Consider the following 27,841-nt stretch of genomic DNA (forward strand, 5'->3'; position numbering starts at 1 on the left):
GGTGGCGTTTTCAGTCATTTTGCGCAGATCATGCAGAGCGTTTGCAAAGTTTTGCGCTCTGTGTTTTAATTTAAGTTTTAAGGTGTTATTGGAATAAATTATGTAACCTGAGTGTTATGTGGTAATCACAGCTTAGCTTTTAGTAAACCAGCACCATTCAGAGAGAATGAGTGAAAGTGTAGACGTGACGTTCATTCCATTGGTAAATTTCACGTATAATGTACATTTTTATGCCCCCACTTTGTGGGGGGGGGGGGGGCATATAGATTTGCCCTTGTCCGTCCGTCCGTCCGTCCCGTCCGTCCTTCCGAGAATGTTGTGTCGCGCCTAGCTCCAAAAGTATTTGACATAGAGTCACAAAACTTTACAGGAATGTTGGTCAGCATGTGTAGTTGTGCACCTGGGGTTTCGCATCTGGATTCATTCAGTCGTGTAGGAGTTATGGCCCCTGACTGTAAAAATTAGTCATTTTAGTGTTGTGTCGCGCCTAGCTCTGAAAGTATTTGATGTAGAGTCACAAAACTTTACAGGAATGTTGGTCAGCATGTGTAGTTTTGCACCTGGGGTTTCCCGTCCGAATTCATTCAGTCGTGTAGTGTTATAGCCCCTGACTTAGTAAAAATTTGTCATTTTAATGTTGTGTCGCACGTAGCTCCAAAAGTATTTGACCTAGAGTCACCAAAGTTTACAGGAATGTTGGCCAGCATGTGCAGTTGTGCACATGGGGTTTAGCGTCCGGATTCATTCAGTTGTGTAGGAGTTATGGCCCCTGACTTAGTTCAAAATTTGTCATTTTAATGTTGTGTCGTGCGTAGCTCCAAAAGTATTTGACCCAGAGTCACCAAAGTTTACAGGAATGTTGGTCAGCATGTGTATTTGTGGACCTGGGGTTTCGCGTCCGGATTCATTCAGTCATGTAGGAGTTATGGCCCCTGACTTTGTAAAAATTGGTCATTTTAGTGTTGTGTCGCGCATAGCTCTGTAAGTATTTGATGTAGAGTCACAAAACTATACAGGAATGTTGGTCAGCATGTGCAGTTGTGCACCTGGGGTATTGCGTCCAGATTCATTCAGTATTGTAGGAGTTATGGCCCCTGTCCTTTGTCATATAGTGGGGGCATCTGTGTCCCATGGACACATTTCTAGTTGCTATTGTTTTGTTCCATCTTCCGTTTATATGCTTTAGTTACAGTGCAATTTACTAATGGCCGCTAGATCCATTGATTAAAACATGTAATAAGATATTTATTGAAATATGCTAAATTGTGTTTATTATTATAGAATCACTTGCCCCTCATCGATGTGGGTTCGAGCCTCACTTGGGGCGTTGAATTCTTCATGTGAGGAAGCCATCCAGCTGGCTTACGGAAGGTCGATGGTTCTACCCAGGTGCCCGCTCGTGATGAAATAATGCACGGAGGGGCACCTGGGGTCTTCCTCCACCATTAAAGCTGGAAAGTCGCCATATGACCTATCATGTGTCGGTGCGACGTTAAATCCAACTAAAAATATTATAGATTCTACATGTATATATGAGGTTTATGTGTATGTATTTCAGAACGTGATTCTTCTTAACCGTTAACTTTGGTTCTACGTTATGGCCTCTAAATGTTCTACATTGTATTAACTTAGCCAGTATTAAAAGAAAACTGTGAACCTACCCTCGTTTTTAGTCATCTATACAAAACAGAACATTATGAAGGACAGTTAATTCCACAAAAAAAAAAACAAGTTACAATATTACACCAGATAAAATCGATTTTATCGATTTGGAAAACCTAAATCATATTTGAATTTCACGAGGTTATATACAATGTACATTCGTGGATATTTTACATGGCTAATGCCGAAGTGAAATGTTGGTTAATACGCTGGAAAAATAAATTTTGAAACGATGAACGAAGCGGACGGAGAAGAGGAGGAAACATGCTACAAAGAATAAATAATTTATTCCAGACAGGTACGTATAGTTAGATTCTTTATATTTTTAGTATGAACTTGGAGTAGTATTAGAATTACCGAAGCGAGCTCAATCTGACCCCCCTGACCCCTTGTCCCTATTCTATAAGTGGACTTTAACCTTGCCCTAAACTTAGAATACTACTTAAATACCCTGAAATCTTTTTTAAATCTTTAGGTAAACCGAATGAAAACCGTTTGGTTTAACCCAAAAAAAAAAGATTTAGTCTTTGCCAGGACTGACCAATGCGGGACAATTAAAAAACCCACAGTTTTTAACCCAGTTAAAACCAACAAAAAATTTTAAATACATATGATATAGATGATTTTTACAGAATAAAATAATTGTTTGAAAGAATAAATTTACTGATAAAAGAACTCCCCCCCTCATTATGTTATAACAAAAAACGGAAAAAAAGCTAAAGGCTTACTTTGTCATCGGTGGAAAAATTAAATCAAAGTTTGTTAAAGTACAGGGGGTAATTTAGATATTCACAAAGCATGTTACCTTAATTACCTAAAAAGTTTAACACTTCCAGATATAATTATTGTGGCCAGGAAATCCCTAGATAAGACCCCTGTCAATGAACTGGATGCAGTATGTATGGACCATGACATTTGCTATCAGAGGGGGTTAAAAAAGGACAGGTGATAAGCAATTGCTTTGCCAATAAATAAAACTAAATCAAAAACATTTGGAGAAAAGATTGGCAAAACATTTAGTTTAAAACAACTATTAAAACGAAATACACACTTGTCCTCGGACGAAAAATCAAAAACGGGAAAGGGGTAAGTATACCTCTCCGGCAACACATGGACGATGATTAGCCGAAAATTACACAACACAATTAAAGAAAATATAGGAAACGAAGAGTGATAGTTAATGATATTGATGATACTGTCACTGATTTAGTTGACATGCAACTTTTTCAAAATAAATCAAGGAGTAAAGTACTTGTTAACCGTTATTGAATATATTAGAAATATGCTTGGTAATTCCATAAAAAGAATAAACTGGAGAATCTGTTACTGAAGCATTTGAAAAAATAATATTAGAAGCGATTACCATAAATTTAGGGTAATGAAGGAAAAGTAATTTTATAATAAAAAGTTTAATCATTTTGAATGAAAAATAAATTAATATTACCTACATTTAATGAAGGAAAGCTGTAGTAATAGAAAGATTAATAGAATTTAAAAAGAATAATGTGGAAATATTTTATACAGCAAATAATACTTATACTTATTTAAATAATTTGGCAGGAATGGTTGATAAATATAACAAAACAAAACATTCTAGTATAAAAATACACCAACCGAAGCTATATAAACTTAAATAAAGTAACTGTTTACTTTAATTATATGTGTTAAAGATACAAAGAGTAGAACAAAATTTAAAATTGGTGATCGAGTTCGTAAGCAAACTTAAAAGACATTTTGAAAAAGGATATAACACCAAACGGACAAGGAATATTATAATTTATAAAATTTATAATACAAATCCCAAACATACTCTATTAAAGATTTAAATGATTGAAATAATTCAAGGTTCATTTTAATAACAAGAACTTTTACCTACTACACAAGAAGTTTTTTTTAGAATACCAAAAGTTATTAGACGAACTATAAAAAAAAACAAGCTTAGTAAAATTGGGAAAAGGTTATAGTGAAAAATTAATATTGGGTACCATTTAAGTGAATTGAAAGAAATTTTAATTTAAAAATATATTAATATAAATGGTCCAATAAAAAATTTTAATTTCTAATAATGAATAGAAACAATAATCAGTTAATCATTCAATAAACCAAACTAGCTGCTGCTTACAGAAAAGGTTATAAATTTTGTGGAGAGTAAGTACCGGATATATATACAGAGCAGGTGTCTTTGTTTTCAGCTTGCATTAGCACTGTTCAGCTATTCCTATAATTTGTAGCAGTTGCCTGCGCTGTTCTCATCAGGATTGACCATTTTACTAACAACAAAACTTGACGACAGAATTTATTTTAAAAGCACATCATTCAAAAAAATATAAACAACTTATAACAAAACACGGATGGAAAAGTAAATACAGAAGAAGAGAAACAAGTTATTCCAGGATATTTTTTACAATACTATTAAAATCAGAAAAAAAAAAAAATATTCATGCCTTTTGAAACGTATATGAAGGCATTTAAACTTAACGGATATAAAAGTTAAAAAAGAAGAAGTGCTGTATTAAATTTTACGGTGTTTTTAGAGATTTTTTTCTATATTATATTGATATATAGAATGGTTCATAGAAAGGTAATAGAATGATATGTCAAAATTATCTAGCACTTTAGGAGAAATAATGAATCCAGACAAAAAAATTCATATAAGAAAGTTTCTAAAAAAAAATGTTATTAAATCAAAACTTGATCAAATAGTTAGCGATAATATAAAAATCATGTTATGGATAAATTACAAAATGTTTATAGATCCTTACTTCGTAAAAGAACTTTATTTTGAATGGGGACTGGGTTGTCCTATTAACTGAAGAAGAAATGCTGTACCCTCGAGTACAAAAACCTCTAGTTTTAAAAAAGTTATGTGATTGTCCAAACTCAAAAAATATTCGAAAACAACCCTATAAAAGTTATTGAACCGACTGTGATACTCATGAAAGAAAATAAACATATAAAAGCAATTATGCAGCTTCTAAAGACCTTGGTATTAATCTGGGTTATAACAATGACTGCAAAGGAAAAACCGATAAAATGAGAATATCAAAGTAATGAAAAAAAATATAATTTAAATATGATATTTCTCTTAAGATAATTTAAAACTTTATTTATTTTATTAATTATTTTTTAATTATATTTTTTAATCTTTTTTGCTAACGAATTTTATTTTTCTAAATAAATATATAGATGGAAGTGAAGATCTACAAAACAATATTTAAGAAATTTGGAAATTAAAATGACATATAACAAGATCCATAGGAATCAATTATATTTAACTAAAAACACCTTACGAAATACTTAAATGCTGAACTTAAAACTTTAAAGGTATAAAAATAAACGTTGTTTTAAAAATAACTTCTTGCAAAAATGGATAAAACTGATAACAATATATAAATCAGCTTATTTTCAATCAAAGGCTTTAGAAATTAATAACACAAACGAAATAAAAAAAACTTTACATCAAGCTTTTGAGAAATAATAAATAGAATTGTAAGTGGGATTTCTGAAGGAAGTCTTGGAGAAATAGATCATTGAGCTTCTTATATTAGATAGATTATAAGTATATCCATTGCTGCTCAAGTTATTTAGAATTACAAAACCATTACAAAATTCAATGAAAGGAATATGGGGGGGGGGGGTTGGGGGGGGTTTTTAATAAATATAAAAATGATGGATAACCGAATGTTTTAGATGGTGTCATTAGCTTACAAATTTCCTGTAACAAAAAATTCTGAAAGAGTTTTCAAATTATAAAAACATATAAACGATCTTGGTTATACTGGAATTAAATTTCCTGTTACATTAATCAAATACCTAAAATAAATTTAAAAGGTAATATCATTTAAAATATTAGGATATGAAAGAAAATATATTTTATCCTTGTACATATCTAAATATCAATACGAAGAACACTGTACATGTTGCGAATTACTAATAACAAATAAATGATAAAAAAAATGAACTGTAAACCCTCAAGAACTGTAGTCCAACATTATGTATGGATAAAAGAACTTAATAGATTAATGACTAACAAAACAAAGACCAACATAGAAAATATTTCTGTAAAAGTTGTTTAACAACATTTTACAAATGAAGAATATTAAATGAACACATACCAAACTGTTTAGCTATTAATGGAATCCAAGGTGTAAAAAATGCCAAAAGAGAGGGAAGTAAAGTACAATTTAAAAATTATCATAAAGGTAGCAGTACCTTTGGTAAGTTATATGCTGATTATGAATCAAAACTAAAAAAGTTTTAACTGCATTAACCATCAACTAAATCTTCATTTACTGAACCATATGTCAAAATCATATAGATTGTGGTTACGCTATAAAGTTGTTTGTTTTATACGATAAATATACTAAACCAACCAATTTAAGAGGTCCTAATGCAGTTTATATGTTTATTGCAAAAATGCTTGAGGAAGAGAATATTGTGAAAAAATATTTAAGACCACTTAACAAAGAACAAATGGTCGAAAAAAGATGAAGTGAATATTGAAAAAACAAATTTTGTCATATTTGTGAAAAAAATATATAGAAGATTCAATCAAGGTTACGTGACCATTGTCAAATAACAAATCAAGGAAGTGCTCACTCAAATTAATATTAATTTTAAACTACCACATAAAATTCCTGTTATTTTTCAATAATTTAAGAGTTATGAACGGTCATTTTATATGCAACAATAGGAAAATTTAAAAAAAATAATGTTATTCCTAACAATATGGACAGATAGATGGCATTTATGATTTCCGACTTTGGTCTGTATTATTCATTTCAATTTAATGTCTCAATCATTGATAACTTAGTAAAAATATTCCAGAATTTAAAATTATCTCATAATTTGGATGGTGAAAGCATTTAATTGATTTAAAAACAAAAGGTGTTTATCCATATGATTACATATTCATTTAAAAAATTCAAAGAAACAGAATTAACCTTCTAAAGAAGATTTATTCAATTTTAAATGAAAACACACATAAACTGACAACGAATATGAACATGCTAAAAATGTTTGGAATTAAATTTAAAATTAAAACAATGGAGATATCATGATTTAGATTTAAAAACTGACGACTATTACTTTTAGCTATGTATTTGAAAATTTTAGAAAACTATGTTTAGAGTACACAAATATTAGATCCTTTCATTATTTTAAGTACCCTGGTTTAGCTTGGGATGCAATTTAAAAAATGACTGGAATTAAGTTTAATTTAATTAACAGATATGATATGTATCTTTTTATTGAAAAGGGACTGAAGAGAAAATTATATTTTCAAACAGATACAGTAAAGCAAACAATATATTATGAAAGATTATAATTCAAAAGAAGAAAGCAAATACATTATGTACCTCGACCCAATAACCTTTAACGTTGGCTATGTGTTCAACCTTACCCTCTGGCAACTTTAAATTTATATCCGAAAAAACAATTTAAGAAATTAATTGCAAATGGTAAAACTAACTTTATAGTTGAATGTGATCTTGTTATCCAAAAGAATTACATACTGTACAAAATGATTATCCTTTAGCTCCTGAAAAAATTATTATACCAATTCAATGCTTTCTGATTATAGAAAAATATTAAAACGAATGTGAAATAGAAAAGTAATGTAAAGATAGTTTTCCTAATTAAATGAAAAAACAAATTATGGTATTCATTTTAAAAATCTTGACTATATACACAATTAGGTTACAAGTAACAAAAATACATAAAGTATAACTTGATGAAAGTCCTTGTGTTATAAAAGTATATTGATTTTAATACTCAAAAAAGATCTAAAGCAAAAAATTTCATTTGAAAAGACTTTTTTAAGTTAATGAACAATTCTGTCATTTGGTAAACGATGGAAATTTACGCAAGAGGATTAATATAAAATTAACCACATGATGAAAACATTTTATTAAAATACATACCAAACCTCATTTGTTAGGTTCAACGATGTTTCACAAATATGTTTGTATTCATAGGAATAAAAGAAAGTTGGTTATTAAACAACTTGTTAGGTTGGAATGATGCATTCAAATTATCAAAATATTATGTATGATTTTTCATTATAACTTATATTAAGGAAAGTACGAGAAATTGTAAATTATTGTTTACTGACACTGATTCATTTATGTTATGAAATAAAAACCAAAGATGCTATAAAAGACTTTTATAAGACAAAGGATTTATATTTGATAATAGTGATTATACCAAAATCAGAATTTTTATTTTGATAATAACTAAAAAAGTAATTGTAAAATTTAAAGATGAAGCTGCCGGCATTCCATTGTGGAATTTTGGTTAAGAAGTAAAATGATTCTAATTTTTAGAAAACGAAGTAAATGTTAAAAAATGTAAAGAATTAAAAACTTGTTGTTAAGAAAACAATAGTTCATAAAAATTATAAAATACTTTTAATTCAACCAAAGTAATCACCCTTAAAGATATTCGTTCTGATAAACACAATTCTTGCCATTATGTTATAAAAAAAACATCTTATCAAGTTATACGATAAAAGATATATTCTGAGAATGGTTAATTGATACATTAGCTTATTCTTAAATTAATTCTTTAAATTAAAACTAAATTACTCTTAAATTAAAAACTTAAATTATAGAACCAAAATTGTTAACTGAATATTCATAACGTTTTAAGACTTAAATATAAATAACATCATTTATTTTAAATTCATTTGCATAATTAATATAAATAGATCATTTTTTCTATATTTTTTGCATTGTAACTTTGAAGAATTACATTTTCTTCTTTATTTTTATTGTAATTAAGCTTCTCCTTAATCTAATTAATTGCACAAACAAGAATAATTAAGATGCAATTAAAATTAATTATATATTAATTACATTTTGAACGAAACCAGACTAGCATTTACAGTTGTCCAATTGAAATAATCCACCATCGTATCTGGGTAATAACTGTTAAAAACCAATGAGTTTTCTATTATTTGTTTTTCTAATTTATTTACTTTTTCATTAGATTATTGAAATATCCAATATATTATTATTCCAGTTAAATAAATTCCCTATTAGTTTAAAAAATTTAGTAATAGTTTTTGGTTCATTTGGGGTTAACCATTATGAATTTTTTAGTATTTTATACAATAAATCATACAATGGAACCTTGTCTTGTAAACATTTATAATGAAAAATATACAATAATATCCACAAAGTGTACATTTTTTTTCTTGATATTGAACATTGTTGTATTTTACATTTGGGGATAGACTAATTACTTCTTCGGCGGAGAAGATCCAAAGGATGCAAATTACAGATTATTAAGTATCAAACCAATGTTTCCAGACCAACAGAGTCGTCCAATTTTATTTTCCACATTCTCCTTTTCTTTCGTTTTTGGTAAATTATTTTCTACTAAAATACACCCCTAAAGTTTTAATTTTAATTGTTTTAACCCATTGTTCAATTTCAAGTAAAATAGGTTTGTTTATATATTTATTTTTTTTTTACTAAATGTTTATTTTTTTTTACAAATTTTATTTTTTTTACTTAGGAATTCGTCTGTAAGGTCTCCGTTGTGAATCAATCTGTATACCCTGGCCATGTCCCTTACCACTTAAAAAGATGTAACAAAGTATTCCTAACTACAGCCGAACATACCGAAAAACCCACCGTCCTGTTTTTGTTTTGTTTAAATTTAATCACTCCCAATCCGCTAGTTGCTTGCTTGATTAGTTAAATATGTGATATCATATTTCTCTTATCATTAGCTACTGACATCATACCCTTTCCAAGTATTTTACTATCACCATACTGGCCATCCAGAAAAGGGCTCCAATCTAGGAGGGGCTAATATTTTTGAGCTATTTTTGCTTCCCCCCCCCCACCCCATTGGAAGAATGTTTTTTTCCTAACAAAACCAGCTCAAAGCTCCTAAAAATCACCATTTTTGACCTTGACTGGACATTTGCATTTTGAAATTTAATTCCTAAGCCCTTATTAGTTGCTAAGCAGCTTTTTTAATTTTGAGTAATTTGTGTTTTTGTTAAAAGAAAGGTATTTCCAGGTAATTGTTCATTTTTAATCGAAGAGTATGTTGAATTTTTGTTGTAGGTCTACGGCTAAATTTTTCTTTTGTCCATCTGAAGGTAGTTGTATATTCAATATAAATTCGATGACATTTATACTTTATATTTAATTAATTTTATATTTATATTTTTTTTATTTAAACAATGACAAGTCATTTATACACTGACAAGTTCATTTAAACAATGACAATTAATTTTCAAATAATATTTCAACTGTTTCTTCATACAATAACAAAGGCGTAAACACAAATTAGCTGCTGGTGGATATTTAATTAGCTTGTTAATGCACATATGCTTAGATCTTCTGGTATTTACTTCTTTTTATATTCCAAGTTAAAATGATTAAATCCAAACAAATATTTAAAATTATCTAGTTAGCAGACTCCAGTAAATCTTATTATTTGTTTATAATAATAATTAAATACATCATCATATATTCTTAATATACTGTGTATTCTGTTTCTGGATAAAAAACACCATTTACCAACTTCAAGACGACATGAGCTCAAAGTGCAATGTTCATTTTGCTGCATTAAATTTAATGTATCTAATAAATGTGATATGTTCTTGTGAATTACTTTTATCAGTCGTTGTAATAAACAAATACATGTTGTGGTTGTTTGTTACACCACTGTTATTCTAAAGGTTTTATTAGGTTTGTTGGGTATCAGTTGATTGTGTTTATCATTTTCCCTAAGTATGACCAATCTTGCTTTTGTAAATCCTTCAGTAGCAATTAGTTCAAACCCAAATTCATTAAAAACCAAACGTGAACCCATAAATTAATTTGTTATAAGGAGGCAATTACCTACCAGCATCAACAGTATAGCTCTAAAATTAATTCATCATCATCTTCAGCTGCATTTATTTGAATTGAACTTGGAGGTATAATATTTAGTTTCTAAACCCTGAAAAATGAATAATTATTAGTGGATTTAAGCATTTACACTCTTTATCACATTGGAGTAATTCTTTTCTAATAGCAAAACCCCGAATTATATGTAGCTGGGGGCAGTCTAGTTGTCATTGCCAGCGTTAGTATCTAAATAACTAAACATCATTTGTTCCAGTTGATTTGCCATAATCTTACAGAAAGTTCAACATCTCTTACATTTGGTTTACCTTGATAAATTATTACAATCATAAACAATTTTCCATTTTGTTTAACCACTAACGGATCAATTAATGGAACTGCATTATTAATTAGAGCAATGGTTTTATCAGCATACCCGCACCATCAGCAAGCTTATTTACTTTAAAACTTACGTCAAAAATAACCATTAAACCAATCAAAATAAGAACTACTATCATTAATTGTAAAGTGATATCCGTTTTTTGTTGCTTAACATTATTTCCTAGGACAGATATTAAACTGTATCTAATTGAATAGGATTAATTTCATATCTTTCGCATATGTTTTGTTCAAAACATGTATATATAATATTTATTTATTTTTTATTTTAGTTTTTATTAAGTTAAAACTTTAGTTTTTTTATTAAAGTTAAAACTTTAAGTTTTTTATAAAAGTTAAAACTTTAGTTTTTATCAATTAATCTGTTAATTACGTATTACACGAGCCCCATCCTGAAAAAAATTAGAACAATAAATTCATTTATTCTCATATGAATATCCTCCTCTTTATCAGTATTATTTGTAATTATTTTTACTATTATTCTTTTTCTTTAATTTCCTTGCAATTAAATACCAACTGCTGGACAGTTCTTTTTAAGTTTTTTCAACAATTTTATCAGCACAAAATTTCCTAACTTCTGTGCAACCTTTTTTGTTCCACGTTCAAAATGCTTGCTTTTCCTCTTTGTCCCAAAGCTTTTTGTCCACTGTGCCAATGAAGATCAACTTACCGCTGAAAAACAATATTCGGTTAAAGTGTCAAAGATACCTGTACCGTGTATGATTTCTTTTCCCGTGAGAGCATCAACATAAATAAAATATTCCTTTATTGTGTCATAAAACTTTTTTGTACATTATTTAAAACTAAAATTTTAATTTTTCATAATTATAGTAATAAAAAACTTTAGTTTTAATTAATTTCTTTAAAATTAGTGTAAAACTAGTTTCCAACTCATAAAATTAATTATTCTAAATGTCTACCACAATACACTGAATATATATTCTAATTGAATTATAATATATTTATTAATTTCAGAAATCCAACCTTTGGGGTTCTTTTGTAAATGGATAAGCTCTTGTTAAAGCTGCAGTATACTTAAAGCATAGATAATATCCACTGTAATTACCAATCAACAATGAATTATCATAAGATATCTACAATGAATGGAAATTGTATCAACAGAGTTGGTTATATCGGGTGTTGTAGTTCCCATTCGTTTTTCGCCAATGCTCTTTTTCTTCAAATCCAACAATGTAAAAAATTTGACAAATTCTTAAATTATCCAACCATAAAATTATCTGTAATTGAAATCAAAATCTTAAAACTACTTAAATCAAATTCCAAACTTATTGAGCAATTTCTGAATTTATCAAATTCAAAAATCATCATTACTTATTAATTTTCCCTAATATAATTATTAATATCTGTTAACTGTAAAACGCGTTTGTAAATATGATATCTTTCCAGTCTATACCAATATGTAACAAGTCTTTTATTGTCATATTCATCACTAAATATGCCAAGATAGGATCATAGTGTTAATAACTATCCAAACCACAACATAAGTTTTATTTTTTATCGTAAATTAAAGAACGACTAAATCTATTGAAAATCACTGGTTTTTTTTATTATATATTAACTGTTTACAGACTTAATACATGTTTTTGTTCATATATATATTCAAGAAAAATAATTTTATATAAGTCTTTTTCAAGTTTTCTGGTAAGAGTGAATTCATTTTTAATAGTTCATCAATTATTCTAATCCTCATTTTTTTAGTCGTCATTAGATTTCCACATCAATTGAACCACAAATTAACTCCAAGTCATTAACCAATTCATTGGATTACAGGGAACAAACGTCATAACCTTGTCCCCTAATTACTTTCTTAAATTTCATAGATCCGTTTATTGATAGGTAAACCTGATTTTTCTGTTAATTCTTTAAATATTTTTTCTTGCATGAATTGAATGCTTTTTTTCTTATTGTTATATCTTTTATTAATCAAATCAATTAAATCATTATCTACTTTAGTGTTAAAATACCTTCTTTTCCATATTCTTAAGCCTAGCAATTAACTTTATTTTGATACCAATAAAGTTTATTTAAGTTTAATAATTAAATTACCATATTTCCATTTGGTAAAACTTTATATGGGTTATGATATCTTAATCCTTGACCATCTTGTTTCCAAATATCTTTGGGTCTTTAATAATTTCGATAAGCGTTCACCAAATCTTCTAAAATTTTCTCTAATATCAGTCAAACTCCGAAACAACTCAACCTGCAGTCATAGGTTCTGCATTTGTAAATTCAAACTATTTCATCTGGATTTTTTTACTGTGTAATTATTTTACGAGTAAAGGCCTTTAATCCTCGTAACCTCTTTTCTTTTTATCCAATCATCTTTATTTTTTTTTTTATTACTAAGCTCTGTTAATGTAGGCAATCCATAAATCTGGATATTATATCTTTAATCATATTTATATCTAAATTTGCCATCAAATTTTTCTGTTAATGTTTCTTCGGGAGTCTCGGAATAGCTCTTCCAAACCATATAATCTTCCGGCGGTAATGGTTGTAATGGTGGTTGTAGTCCCGGAGGTGGTTGTTTCTTCCTTCTACTCCTGCCAATTTTGTTTTGTTTCTACTTCTTTTATTTATCAACAAAAAACTTTTTGAAGTAACGCTAATGCTCCTCAATTCCAGTAAATGCTTTAACTGACTGATAATTGTTCCTTTTTTGACTTCTATTTTTTTTATTCAGTGATTGGTTTATTAAATTTCAGTATAACATATCCCGATTGTAGCTTTTCTTATTTTTTTTCTCTCATTATTTCTTCTCTAAGATCTCTCATCTTTGCCCGACTAATTTTTTATCTTATTCTTATTTCATTAATTTTGATTGCATTTATATATATGTAAGATATTGTTAAAAATAATGTAAAATAATGGAAAATATGTAAGATATTGTAAATAAGTAAAATAATGTAATATTATATAAATGGAAATCCAAATTATGATACAAAAAGTGTTAAATCCAATAACTTTAAACTATTTTAGCCTTTTTTATGCCAGATCATGTTAGAATTGTAATATGTGATCGTTCTGGATTCTGGAAAAACAAATACATTAATGCATAACTTCGAAAACCGCTTAGATATTATGATAAATTATACATATATCTAAAACCTCAGAACAATCTAAATATCAGATTTAATTAACCACTTAATCAAATTGCAAAAAAAAAATTAAAGTAGAATCATATGAAATACTTGAATATTCAGCTGATCCCAAACCATAATTGGGAACCTTGAGAGAATCTGAAATCAAAATACAAAAGTATAATATTTGATGATTTGTAGTGAAATAAAAAAAGTTCAAAAATGAAATAACAAAATACTTTATTCAAACGAATGTATTTAGGGGTGGGTATTTAAGTCAGTCTTACTATAAAACACCAAAAGATATTCGAATTAACGTTCACCATTATATTTTTTATTTGAAAGTCCAGGTAAACGAGAAAATAATAATGATATTGATGAACACAATATAGATCGTGATACTTTTGCTAATGCAACAAATCCAAAAAAATATGATTTTCTTAATCATGACAAACCAAGGAAGTTTTTAAGAAAAAACTTTACTGTAATATATAGATGGGTTGTTTTTAAGATCCAAAACAAATAAGTAAACTGAAAGTGTAATAAAGTTAAATTTGATATTGATTTAATTGATTAAGCTACTAAAACATTATAAAAGCTTAGAACGGACTTGGAATCATATCATCACAGAAATAAGGAACTGATAAACAATGAACAGAGCATTAGATATGGGAGGTAATAAAATACTCAACTTAGAATCCAATAAATCCACGCGATTAGTTTCAAGAGGTTTGTGTATAAAAAAGTTCAAATGTAATAGATGACTATAACTTGAAGATGTCAAAAGTAAAAACAACAATTGAAGCAGAAGTAAAGAATATTGAAGAATAACAAAAGATTTTAAAAAGATTCATTATTAATATTAATTACAAGTAAAATTAAGAAGATAATGATAAGCTATGTTATTCCTATTAAAGAACTTGAAGAAATCTGATTTGACAGATGACAATAAATATAAAAGTATTTAGAACTAATTTTGAAAAGTTTACACTCAATTCAAGAATTAAAAGATATATGAATTAAACATAAGAACACAAACAAGAATATGAAGCTAAAAAAAGTTACAAAATATTATCATTGAAATTAGAACAGAAATAACTAAACTAAATACTGAAACTGAAAAAAAGATAAAAGATTATTAAATTAATTTCAAATAAACTTGCAGAATATAAATCTGAATTGAAAAGGCAGCTTAACACAGAGGTGATGAATCATGACACAGCATTAGAGACTTTAAAGAAAAATTAATTCTAAAAATAGATGACTTTAAATAAACAAATTCAAATGGATTATATTGTTGACAACCGTCCCATAATTTAAAGTAGCAAACTAAGTAATATTACAAAAAAATACAAGAAGATATGACGCGAACTTAAATGCTAAAGAGAAGAACCTAAAATGACTGACTTTGTATTTGAAAAAACATTAACAAAAGTTAATTACTGCTAATACTGAAGCAATTAACACAGTTAATAATCAGCTAAAAAATTTAAAGAAACAACTTGTAGATCTGATTAATAATGTTGATGCACGTCACAATATAAAGTTACGAAAGTAAGTAACTTAAAGTTAATTATACCAGAAGATATTAATAATTTAATGATAAAATTAAAAAAATAATAAATGACCTTAACTCTGCAGTTGAAATATCAGCTAAACAAGGAGAATCAATCACTGCAAATACCCAAGTTATTACTGGCTAATACTAAAAGCAATAACCGCTAATGTCGTAGAAATTGCTACTAATGATGAAAAAATTTCAATTAATTGGAAAAAATTATAAATAAAAATGCTTTCTTAAAACAAGAAACACAATAGCTAGAACAAAGAATAACTGTTGACAATTTATCTATCTGCTTCTGAAGTTGCTACAACAAAACGAATTGATGATTTAGCTAACATAATTATTAAACTTAAAAAGAAAGACAGAAAATAGAAAAAAGGTAGAGGAAGTGAGACATGAATGTTTCTCTTTAATACTATTAATATCATACTTTTGATTACATACAAATAAAAAAGTAATTTTGACCGTCGTGGTGCTGGATACATTCTACATATAAAAAAAGGCCGATCTGACTATTAAAAATATTTAAATACGATCTGGAATTTTCGTAGATTATAAGTTTTAATAAACACAAACCAAGATATAAAAAAAAAATAGATGTACTAGATATCTTTTGAGGGGTTGTTTATAGTCGGAAAAACCGGAGAACTATATTAATAGATAAAGATTTTTTATTAAAGGTGCACTCCCCGTGAACCGTAATAACCACTAAAAGCCCAATACACATTATTTTAGTGGCGGAATCCAAAGGCCCCAGATGATGTTTTAATTTTTGATATATTTGATAAGAAAATATAACAGCTGAGCAGCTGAGACTTGACCACTATAAGTTAATATCATGTATATAAGAAAAAAATTAAAATTTATCTAAACATAACAATGTTGATATTCACCCTTAATACGATTCGGAATCCTACAGAATTAACATTTATGGCTTTTGATGGGTAGTCACATCAATGCTACATATCGGATGAACCTGATCCCATGGTTATAAACAGACCATTTGATTAAAAGGTTTCATTAAAAGCTTAATAAAAAGGCTAAATAAAAGTTTAATTACTATTGTACCCTAACAATGTACTTACTAATTAAGATAAGATCATAGATCCAAGGCATTGTCTCCGGTTGTAAACCACCTTTACATTTTAATTAATATATATAATATAATATAATCTGCCAAATTTTGCCAAAGTTCTGCCAAGTGCGAATGTGCATGCTGCCAACTTTGCAGAACAATGGCAGCTTTTGATTGTTAAATTTTGTTTCCCCGCATTATCATTTTTAAAAAATGCACTTGATTTAACCTTTGACACAACATACATAAAGAAAAGTAGTTCTTACAAGTAGACAAGCTCTCAATCACAATAGAATTGTATTTACTATAGCGTAGTATTTGTTCTCCAGTTAAACTGAAACCTGATCTTTATCTTGATATGCACTGTCAATCAGGAAGTAAATACCTTACGGTGTACTGTATTGATATTTAAGTCAATTTTATTTCAGCTTGTATCTTTGATAAAGCCTGTGGGTTTTTAATTGTCCGGCATTGGTCAGTTCGGACCAAAGACTAAATCTTTTTTTTTGGTTAAACCAAAGGTTTTCATTCAGTTTAACTAAAGATTTAAAAGATTTTCAGGGTATCAAGGGTACTAAGTTAGTATTTTAAGTTTAGGGCAAGGTTAAAGTCCACTTATAGAATAGGGACAAGGGGTCAGGGGGGTCAGATTGAGCTCGCTTCGGTAATTCTAATACTACTACTTGGACTTGCATCTCAAATTAGGACAACAGCAGCTCATGACAACAATTCCTGATCACTGGTTGAGATCCTCAGTGATCATAAGAATATAAAACGACTCTAAGTCATTCTAAAAATACGTTTCTGGAGTCTTTATCAAATATGGACGCAACGATATTATTTCCTGTATGCTTCTATAATTTGATAACAGCTATTTGACTGAAACGTTATTAAAGGAATTCCTGATCAGCTGTTTTCTTTCAAAGAAATTGGCTGAAACTTGAATTATGTTGTTTTTAGTTATCATCTGTTTGAACTAAAATGAGTCCATTAATCGTTTAATTATTAATATAATTAATCATTAAATGCCAGACGAACATAAATTTGGATAATACAAAAAGAAACAGGACGAAAATATATGCATGTAGGTACGTACGATATTAGATTACTATTATATACATAATACGTATCATTACGACAGCATACCTTTTAAGTAAGCTTTAATCTGGTTTATTTACATTACTTTGAAGCTGTTAAGAGTTTCATTGAATTCGTGCATGTCCTAAACATTTTCATCCACTTCTTCACTTTCTTGATCTGTTTATACATTAATGTAGTAACAGAAAACATACAGTTATCTATTTTGGCGTAGATGCTCAGTTATGCCCATATTATATTGATGCAGCAGACGTTCACGATACTGCAATCATGTCTGTTATAGACGGTGGCTGCTGGTGCCGATGATTTAAACATATCGTATGTGTTTATGTCTACCAGTAAAATTGCTAGCCGTCACTAATTTTACATAAAAGGGGTCTTAAACTCTTCAAAGACGTCCTTTCGATTACCTTTTTTAACTTTACACTCCAGACCAAGATGGGTGTTTAATAAGATTGGTCAATGCGGTCCCCTTATCACAGAATTGTGAACGGTCATTTTGTTTTTGTTTTCAAGCCAATTTCAAACACAGAATGCAAGGAAAACGTAGAGGAATTACACCCGGAGTTGAAAGAAGCACGTCACAACTGTGGCCTTTTAGCAATCCTAAATGTACTTCAGAACCACGCAGTTACGGCGTTACATATGTCTGAAATGCGAGATCTGCTGACGTTCCGGACAGACATATACACAGTATTTAAGGAAAGATTGGTGTCTGCGAGTAAGAGTGATGTTGAACTGATTTTATCAGGTACTAGTATTTGACTTATGAATTCATATAAACTATAGACGATGTGCGTACAAAGTGATAACGACTATCGGGTAACTTAGACTGTCTCAGCACATGTATTTAGCTTATTGAAGTTGAATTTGTTACTGATAAAATACTGTACAACATAGATTATAGTCGGCGTGAAAAGCGGTATTTACGTGCCATGGTTGCAATGTATCAGTAACATATGATCAGATCTGCATGATTCGGTGTGAAGAATTGAATGTGATAAAAATCTCTGTCAGTCGACCTAGTTTTGAACCCGACCAAGACAAACACTTCCTAATTTTTATGTCCATCGGATAAAATATTATCTCTACATTGTTCTCAAGATGTCTTCTTGATTTGACTTGATGACCTTATTTTTTACTTCATGAGGCCCAGATTCGAATTTGACAAAGAACTTAAAAATATTTTCATAAAGTCATAAAGATTCATGATAGTTTGGTATAAAATATGGCTTCCAGAGTGTTCACAAGGTTTTGCTTTCGTTTGAAATGGTGGCCATTTAGAACTTTACCTAAAGATTGCAAATATATTTTTTTTACTGATGACGACTTTGTATGAAATATAGTCATTTGGTGTGCTCACAATGCACATCTAACCAAGCGACAAATATCAGGCGGTCAAACGTGATGCTCAAGACAGTGAACTAAAATGACGTGAAAAATATGTACACTGTTTAGGACCGAATAAAATTTCAGCAGAATCTGGTCTTCATACCAACTGATTCTATCTCCCCAATATTATTTGAAGCTTAAACTAATTGCAATAAATAACGTTCGAGTCATAATGATATTGCTGTTAAAATGTGACGGGCGGACTGACGGCGGACAAAGGGGCAATTACATGCTCAGCCTTGAGGGGGGGTGGGGGATGCGGGGGGAGAAAAACAAAAACTGACCTTAGCAAGTTGCATAAACGATAAGCAGTTAAACGCGATATTTACGCATATTCATGCCGAATTTAAATTACGTTTCCAGCTTGACGTTTACATCTTCCGAACAGTGTACGAAAATGTATATAGTGATCTAGTACAGTTTCTACTGAAATATGGTACATGTATTGGAAGATTCATGTTGTGTCATTAAAACATACATGTATTATGCCTTCATGCCCTGACGCCGACAAGACTTGTGATTTATTTGAACAGTCATGATTTATGGAAATTCAGTCATCCGTTTTTAAAATAATGATTTCACGCAGTACATGTTTTAGTAAACTTCTTTTAAAGGCATTGACTTCTAGATCCTACGACAACAAAAAAGAAAAAAGATAGATATCTAAAATTATTGCTCTATTTCTTAAGGTTTTAAAACTACTCTTTTGATTTGGTAGTTTAAGACAGATTAGGAACAAAAATCTAATGCTCAAAACATGACTGAACTTCAAGCGAAAATCTGGAGGCCAGTGCCTTTAAATGGCTAAACGTGAAAGTATCTTGTGATTTTTTTGTCTACATACTGTTTAACCTATAATGGAAATAATGTAAGACTGGTTATATTTAGGAAAAGGTGTGAACTATTTTGCTTGTCACTTTTTTTTTACTTCAGCGTAATATAGGTTTTTAAAAGGTTTTCTTTTACGATGCTGGCTTTGTCATTAATAATTCTAACTGCAAAAATGCACTTATTTATGATAGGTCTGTCTATTATTTACATTAATCTGGGGGCAAAATATGACTGGAAACTAACAGAAGATAAGTTCATATTGCAAATGAAATAAGCATGCAGGTATTTTAAAGAAACCGATGTTCGCGATTTTTTACAGTTTAACTTTGCAGTGATGCATAAGTGATTTAACTGAAAAAATATAGTTCATGTTAAGCCACGTATTAGAAGAGAAAACATTTGCGTAACTCTGTAGTAAATATAATTGTAGGCAACATTAGTAACTTCACATAATTATAAACGAGAATGACTGCTGGGAATATTATACTGTTGGTTTTCTTAGAGATTTACACATTTTGCTGTGGAAGAAAAGGTTTCCGGATCGGCTAGTGCTTCACAAATATATCAAAATACCTGAGGCAGATATGTCCTTAATATCGATGATGGCGATATAACAATTCCGTCGGCATTGGATAATGAAATCGTTAGCACTGATTTATCAACATACGATTTTGTGTGGAATTGCACGATGAATCTGTACGCCTGTTTTTAGTAGTCGTGCAGCATGTAAAAATTCGACTAATATTAGGGAAAAGTGATTTACATGCAAGAAAAAAAATACTCAATTCACGCATGTTTTCGTTTCGGCTTGCCTCGATGTCATTTAGCTACATTCTATTTCTTTTTTCCCCGGTTCAGTTTTTGGTGCGCAACGTGCCAGACAGAATACACGTGCGAATGAAGGGCGGGATTAAGGACCACGCCATGTACCCGGATAATCCTAACTCTGTTCAGCGACCCTAACTCAGTGCCAACATGGCTGACAGAAAGACAATGTATGTAGTTAATTTCCTTGTCTTTTTTCATGTTTTTATGTGAGTATGCAATGTTAGCTTAAAACTTTTGATAGTCATAATATCCTGTATTGATAACATGTTTTGTGTACTAAATATTTCAATCGAAATGTCACATTATGTGGCTGGAATTCATTGAAATGTACTCAAAAAAGTCTTCAAAATGAACATGTTTTATGTTTCTAACTGTTTTAAAGTACCAGAAATTGAAGTAAGACCTTACTTATTAAATGTATTAGTTCCATAAATATCTCTTTAACAATGTTTAACAGTATCAAAGTTTGAAATTGATTTTTATAGCTTAAAATTTGTATTGATTATGAGGTGGGTTTAAATTTGCGGATAATTTCTAACTGGTATATGAAACAGTGCTGGATAAATACGAACTTAGAACGGATAAACACCTAACCAAACGAAAACGGCTGTTCGTCTGTGCTTTTTTTTATGGACTGTTGATGCTCGAAGTTCTTTGATCTACCCACCCCTGCAGGGATGTGGGATTCCTATGTCCAACTTATCCGACTCGTGATTTTTTTTGCCGGCGGACAAGTGCATTTTTCATTCTGTGTGTCTGCGGACAAGCATACTTTTTCAGGTATAAAATGAGAAAACATAAAATATCATTTAGATTGTGTGTTGCTTCAAGTGTATGGAGGTGATAAAGATAATGGGTTCTTTGACTAGTTCTCGCGCACACTGTAACTCGGTGACTATGATAAAATATCAGAGAAGATTTAGATACAAGAAGATTTATTTAACGTCGGATAAGTATAAACATATAACACTAGCTTAAAGCTATTTTCCGGCAAACACATGTAAATAAGCTCGACATAAGTAAATCAGCTGTAATAAAATGCAAATATGTTAAAGCACATCAAAGCAAATAAAGCATCTGGCTCTAAGTAGATAAGAAACAAGTCACAAATTATCACATACATGTTACAGTGCATTAAAACAAAATAGCACATAGGTACTAGCAAATAAAAGGAAAAAGTAATTTACCACATACAGATTTAGCACATTTAAAGCAACATAAAAAAAGATTAGCTGACACTACACAAAAATAAGAAGAGTCACATTTTACAATTGCATTAAAAAAAAACATAAAAGAAGAAATCATATACATGCTAAAGGGAACATAAGAACTACTTAAAGTAGCTGAAGAAAAATATTTGCATCATCAGCATATAGCATTCTGTAACTAAAACTAAAAAAGGAAAACAAGGGTTGCACACAGAGAACTAAAAGGACATTTAAAGACATCAGAAACGTAAACAACTTAAAAAAAGTATTATGACAAGTTTGTAAGTAGAATTCCAACTGCTGAGACAATAAGTCACTGTCAAAGGAATATTTGAGCCAGTAGTGAGCCAAATTAAAATCAAAAGCACACAGAGATCGCAAGTATAACTAAAACAAGTCGGAACGTTTTAAGAGTCTTTCTCTGAATTCATCTGGCTTTGCACCATTGCGTGGGCAGTGTTTCAGGCATGACCTCAAAAGATCCCGAACACTGCTTACGCGATTTCAGACTTTTATAAACGTTAAAAGGCAAATATTTCAACAGCTTATTTTTTACCACAGCTACTTCGATATGCTTTTCTTTTCATTGTCCGAAATAAAGAACTCGATCTCCAGTCTATTTGCGTTTTCATGAAGGTATGATGTTACAATTCAGAGCAAGTGAAATTTGACTATGGACAAGTGGATTTTTAAGTTCCGTGGACAAGTGAAAAATGTAAGGATACCCACACCCCTGTCCCGTCAGTCCATGCATCACTCCCCGACCCCACCACACCACACACACACACTTTTCTTCCCTATTTACCGTCTGAAAAATATCATATTTAATAATTAATCATAAATCTAATCCCATTTAAACAATTTCAAAATATTCCATTAGCACCTCTGTAAAATTCTCTTACACTATACGATATACAAGATTTGAAACAAATACAATTCTTCTGAAACAGTGTGTGTGCGTGTGTGTGTGTATGTGTGTGTGTGAGAGAGAGGCTGGGGGGAGAGGGTTGGGGACTACAGAACTTCGAACATCGGTGGTAAATTTCTTATATAAATATAATAATTTTGACTTTTATACTGAGTAATTTTTGAGGGTTTATCGAGATTTTTCCAAACATTGCTATTTGCATAATATTAGAATTATGAAAAAATATTTGACTGTAGTGGGCATACATATAACATCTTGTAAAATTAATGACAAAATAATTAATGAAGATTTTTATCCTTACATTTTTCACTTGTTTACGGAACTTAAACCGACAATACCGCTTATAAAGTAATGTTTACAATAATCACACCATGTACATGTCAACTCATTCGTTTCTATAGAATACTTGTCAGTTAGGTGTTTGTCCATCACGCAATTTCGTGTAAGTTAGGTTTTTATCCATTTCTCATGTAAACTGAGTTCGGTTTTTATCAACTCAAAGTTAGGTTTTTATCCCTTTTCTTGCTGTCAGTACATTTGAACATGTATTGTGTTAACATGTAGTGAGTTAACAACATAGTGTAAACGGGCCTATAAAGCAGTATATCTTTGCTTTCAAACAACAAAATACTCGAGGCATCAAAAGCATAGAAGTATTTTTAAAGATTTTTTTGTAAAAGTTTTTATTGAAAAGTTGCCTTGTTCGTCGTTTTTCCACCTGAAAACACAAGGGCTGATATATTTAACATGATGCATTTTGAAATAAATATACACTTGATCAATGGAGATAGATACAACAACAGGAACATTCCTTTATACATCGTAATTACACAGAAAACAAAGTTGTATCGGCTTTACATCCGCCATGTTGGCACTGAGTTAGGGTCGCTGAACAGAGTTAAGATTATCCGGGTACATGGCGTGAGGACGCTGACTGCAAATTCAGCGGGAACGAGACAAAAAAAAAAAACAACGAAATGTTAAATGAAAATAAATAAAAGGAAAGATCATATTTCTTAGATCGGTGATGTCAAAATTACGTTCCGTGTATCGCGGTCAGTAAGGTAGCGACTTGTAGTTAAAAAGGAAGGAAAATGTCCTTGCGTGAAACCCAGATAGCTGGTAGTGCGTCAATATTAGAAAGACTGATGCATAATAATTTCCCAAAGTTGTTGGCTCATGAATACAGTTGAAATGGACCTAAGATAAAATGCAAACGTCCAAACGATGCAAACAATAAGCAACGTTGATAAAACGTTGCGTTTTACGTCCAAAAATCGGAAGGACAGTTTGTCTTCAACACAATATTGTGAAAAACTGAAAACGTAAAGTTCCCTTTTTTATTTGACATTTCATTTGCAAATTGATCACTTGTGCTGAAAATCAGACTTTTAATGGGCTTGTAGTTTTTTAAAGATGTCATTTTTGCGTATATTTGCCGATTTTTTGTCAAAATTTTATATCAGAAGGAAGTGGGTTGCTCAATAAAATTATAAATGTCCGTTGTAATGTGATGCGATACCACTTAAAAACACACTAGTCCGTATGTGAATTAGATAAAGTATCATATTGTGAAATTTCGCTTATTTTAAATCTTGATTAGATAGTTTAGAAGACCTATTACGGCGGATTTTGGGCATTTTGGCGCCCTACGTTGCGACGTTCGTGACGTCTTCATTGATTATTTATTGTTGCCAAGACGACTGAAAAACAAAAAAAGAACCATAGCGCTATAGTTGGACCAAGTTTCATCAAAATCGGAAGGAATGTCATATTTGACAAATAAGGTATCGACTCACCTTAAAGCAGATATACTTGCCTTATTCCATGATGCCAACATTAAATTTGAAGCTACTAGCTTCAACAAATCATTTATAAAGAATGACAATTAGCGATCTGTAAAGGTCAATCAAAGTGTTGCATTTCTGAAAGTTTGTATTAAATTTGATAATATTTTAGTTCATTTAGTAATATATGAATTTATTCTACTTTGAAGGTAGCCTATCCCAGAAGTTAACTGCCTTTCACTTCATCTACACAAGTAAAGAATCGGGACATTTTGGCAAAAAGGCCGATACAGACATTGACGTTCTGATTGTTGACAAGTCCAACAAGGTAACGGAGAAATACACACCGGGACGTAACTTCCTAATGCAACCAACCAAACATATAGGATATGTCCGGCTTTATAAAGGAGCTCCAAACAGGTCAAAGGGCATATCTAGCAAGGGATTTCGGAAACACTGGAAATCATTGGTCGACGACACAGAGCTATTTACACGATATACAGGGAGGGGTAACAGATTTCCAAGAAGAGGAGATACATTGACAGGTTTGCTTAACTCCTAATTTTCATTGGTAAGATATTTTAGTGCTTCTTGTATGAAATGCTGATATCAAATACATGATGCCAAGTGGCTAAACGCTGAAATTAGCCACATGGTTTTAAACCGACATTGTATACTCGTATTCACTAGGTAAAAGATAATCAAACACAAACTGATGTCTAAATGCAAAAAAAGTAATACAGACCCAAAGGCTGTAGCACTGTAATAACATAAGTACAGTTTAAGGTAATTTGAGCAAGTTTCGATTATGAAAACAATGTTCAATAACACATCGCAGTAAAAGAAGAAAAGTGACATATTTACTTTAAATGCTTGGGAAATATATATCCGAAACGGCATTTCGGATTTCCTTTGAGCTGCGGACGTAAGTGGTGTGCGCAGCATACCTTCCTTTGTTGCTTTTATAGCCTGAAGCTGGACTGAAATCACATAATGAATAACAAAGTTATGGTTGAGAACGAACGAAATAACGGACAGTGTAGTTTAGTTTAGTTTAAATTATAGAGTAACGTTCTTACAACTTATATTAACTACTCTCGACGACTGCTTCCTGGAGTTCTGACCACTACTCGCGCCGAAAGAAAGGATTGTGAACGACAGTGAAGTTAATATGTGTCTCTTACGTGGGCATAAAATACTTAAGAAAGGAAATTATGTACATGTAATCGATCCTTATCTCCACGTTTTTACACAAGTCATAAAGCGTCATTTATTTGGCAATATTCTTTTACTAGGTCCAGCTATAACAAAGGTTGAAAATCTCCGACAGAGGGACTTTTTTGACCATGACTTTGTTCCTGCTATTCAGTGCGTAGATTGGCCTTCACAAGCCCGCGACTGGATTTCAAGGAAAAGAAGTTCCGGTTGGCCTACCAGACAACTGTTAGAGGAATGTGTGTCATCAACATATCACGTGGTTCCAGTTGGCTGCAAAGATAGCATGCGTTCAGAGAAAGGAAAAGAGTGGCGTCTCTCGTTCACAGAAACAGAAGTGAAGCTTGCGCGTTCTTTCACAGAAAAACAGGCAGTCCTATATTGCTGCAAAAATGTTGATCAAAACTGCAGTAAATCAATTAAAGAACAAAAACCCACATTTGAAACAATATCGCCTTGTTAGTTCGTATGATGTGAAGACATCCATGTTCTGGCTGTGTGAAACCCGCACTAACTGGGATGATGTGTTAGCAAACGTGAAGGATATAATCAACAGTCTGTTGGGTTATTTTGGCATGCGGTTCTTGCCCGATTATTTCATTCCTGAGAAGAACTTGATCGCAGGTGTAAGTCATGACATGTTCGGCATCTGCGAAAACATTTTGAGGGAAACATCTTATCTACCGATTCAGATATTCAAAACCTGTTATTACCAGACATATTCCTCCTGTTTTCAGTACGACATGCATTTTTCACCTTTACTTAGGAAAATATACAACGAGGTCTGTGATTTTGAGAAGATGGGCAAACCCACGATAAAGCTGATCATTTTCGCTATTTTACGAATTATGGTGGAAATTTCAAGTTCGATTGTATGTTCTTATGATGCACGAGATCTGGGTTCTAGCATAATTGTTATGCTTGATGCCTTAAATGAATTGCACTGCCAGTATGTTACGAGTTTTGGTATGACAAAACTGTTTTCCGAAGATGGCATTAGCAGTTTCTCCTCAGAGAATGAAACTCTTGAAAAACTGTCTTCATTTAATGAGGTGTTCATTCACACTATATCCAATCCAGATGTAATATCCCAGTTAGAAAAAGATGCTTTTGCAGTGTTAGCAGTTTTCTTTTCTGGCAATGTTTCAACAGCATCTTACGCTTACGGCGGACGCGCAGAGATTGTTGAATTTGCAGAACTTGTGCAACTGAATACCAACAACGAGCAGTTGGTTAAAATGGCGAGAGATGCATATGGTAGCATAGAAAATTTTTTGAAAAAAGCAGATAAACTAGAGGAAGAAGTGTCAGAACTCTACGAAATTCTTTCCCAAACTGCGGAAACAGCTCTGATCGCATACCACAACGTTGTCAATGAGAATAGGTTAATGGAAACCACGGATTTTGCCTGTCAGGAAGAGAAAGTAATCGTTTATTGCTGTGGAATGCTCGAGACAAATCTGTCCGGAATTTTAGAGGAGGAAAGCCTTGGAAGTTCATCTTCAAGGGAAAGACTTACTTTGTTACGATCAAAAGTTAAGACAAGCGACATTCGTATGCAAATAGGCTAATGATCAAGATGCTGAAAGTATAAGGGCGAAATCTGGTGAAATATAAAGAAGATTATAATGCAAGGAACAATAAAATCTATGCCAGAAAAAAACCTAAGATTTTTTTTTATTGACGAGGGACTATTGTTACTGAATTAAAATATCTAATCAATAATGCTTTAAGTCATTCATAAAGTTATTGAGTACAGAAACATTTTTTGGGGGTATTATCAGATTGAATTTGACCCTTTCTTTTGTTGCATATGTTATTGTCAGGGAGTCATTCTAATTTTTCTTGAATTATTCGCGAACCTGCGAGCTGAAGGATCCTACATGGCTAATGTATTTATTCCT

The 27,841-nt window shown here is 30.9% G+C and overlaps 1 protein-coding gene across 2 annotated transcripts; it reads left to right on the forward strand.

Annotated features, from left to right (window-relative positions):
* Positions 1–1,673: 1,673 nt before the first annotated feature.
* LOC128555120 (uncharacterized) lies at positions 1,674–27,841 on the forward strand. 2 transcript variants are annotated; one of them, XM_053536590.1, is made up of 4 exons: positions 1,674–1,960; positions 18,265–18,499; positions 24,932–25,267; positions 26,018–27,837. In XM_053536590.1, the coding sequence occupies exons 2-4, from the start codon at positions 18,394–18,396 to the stop codon at positions 26,398–26,400; spliced, it is 825 nt and encodes a 274-aa protein (XP_053392565.1). In that variant the 5' UTR covers positions 1,674–1,960; positions 18,265–18,393; the 3' UTR covers positions 26,401–27,837. The 2 variants fall into 2 exon arrangements, with proteins under 2 accessions (XP_053392565.1, XP_053392564.1); XM_053536589.1 differs by lacking the exons at positions 1,674–1,960; positions 18,265–18,499 and adding an exon at positions 24,641–24,722 and having other exon boundaries at positions 26,018–27,841.

Source organism: Mercenaria mercenaria, chromosome 2 (genome assembly GCF_021730395.1).
Source record: "Mercenaria mercenaria strain notata chromosome 2, MADL_Memer_1, whole genome shotgun sequence".
Taxonomy (NCBI): Eukaryota; Metazoa; Mollusca; class Bivalvia; order Venerida; family Veneridae; genus Mercenaria; species Mercenaria mercenaria.

Coding starts and splice junctions, on each gene's coding strand:
- LOC128555120 (XM_053536589.1), top strand. CDS start 26,330: ATGTTGATCAAAACTGCAGTAAATCAATTAAAGAACAAAAACCCACAT.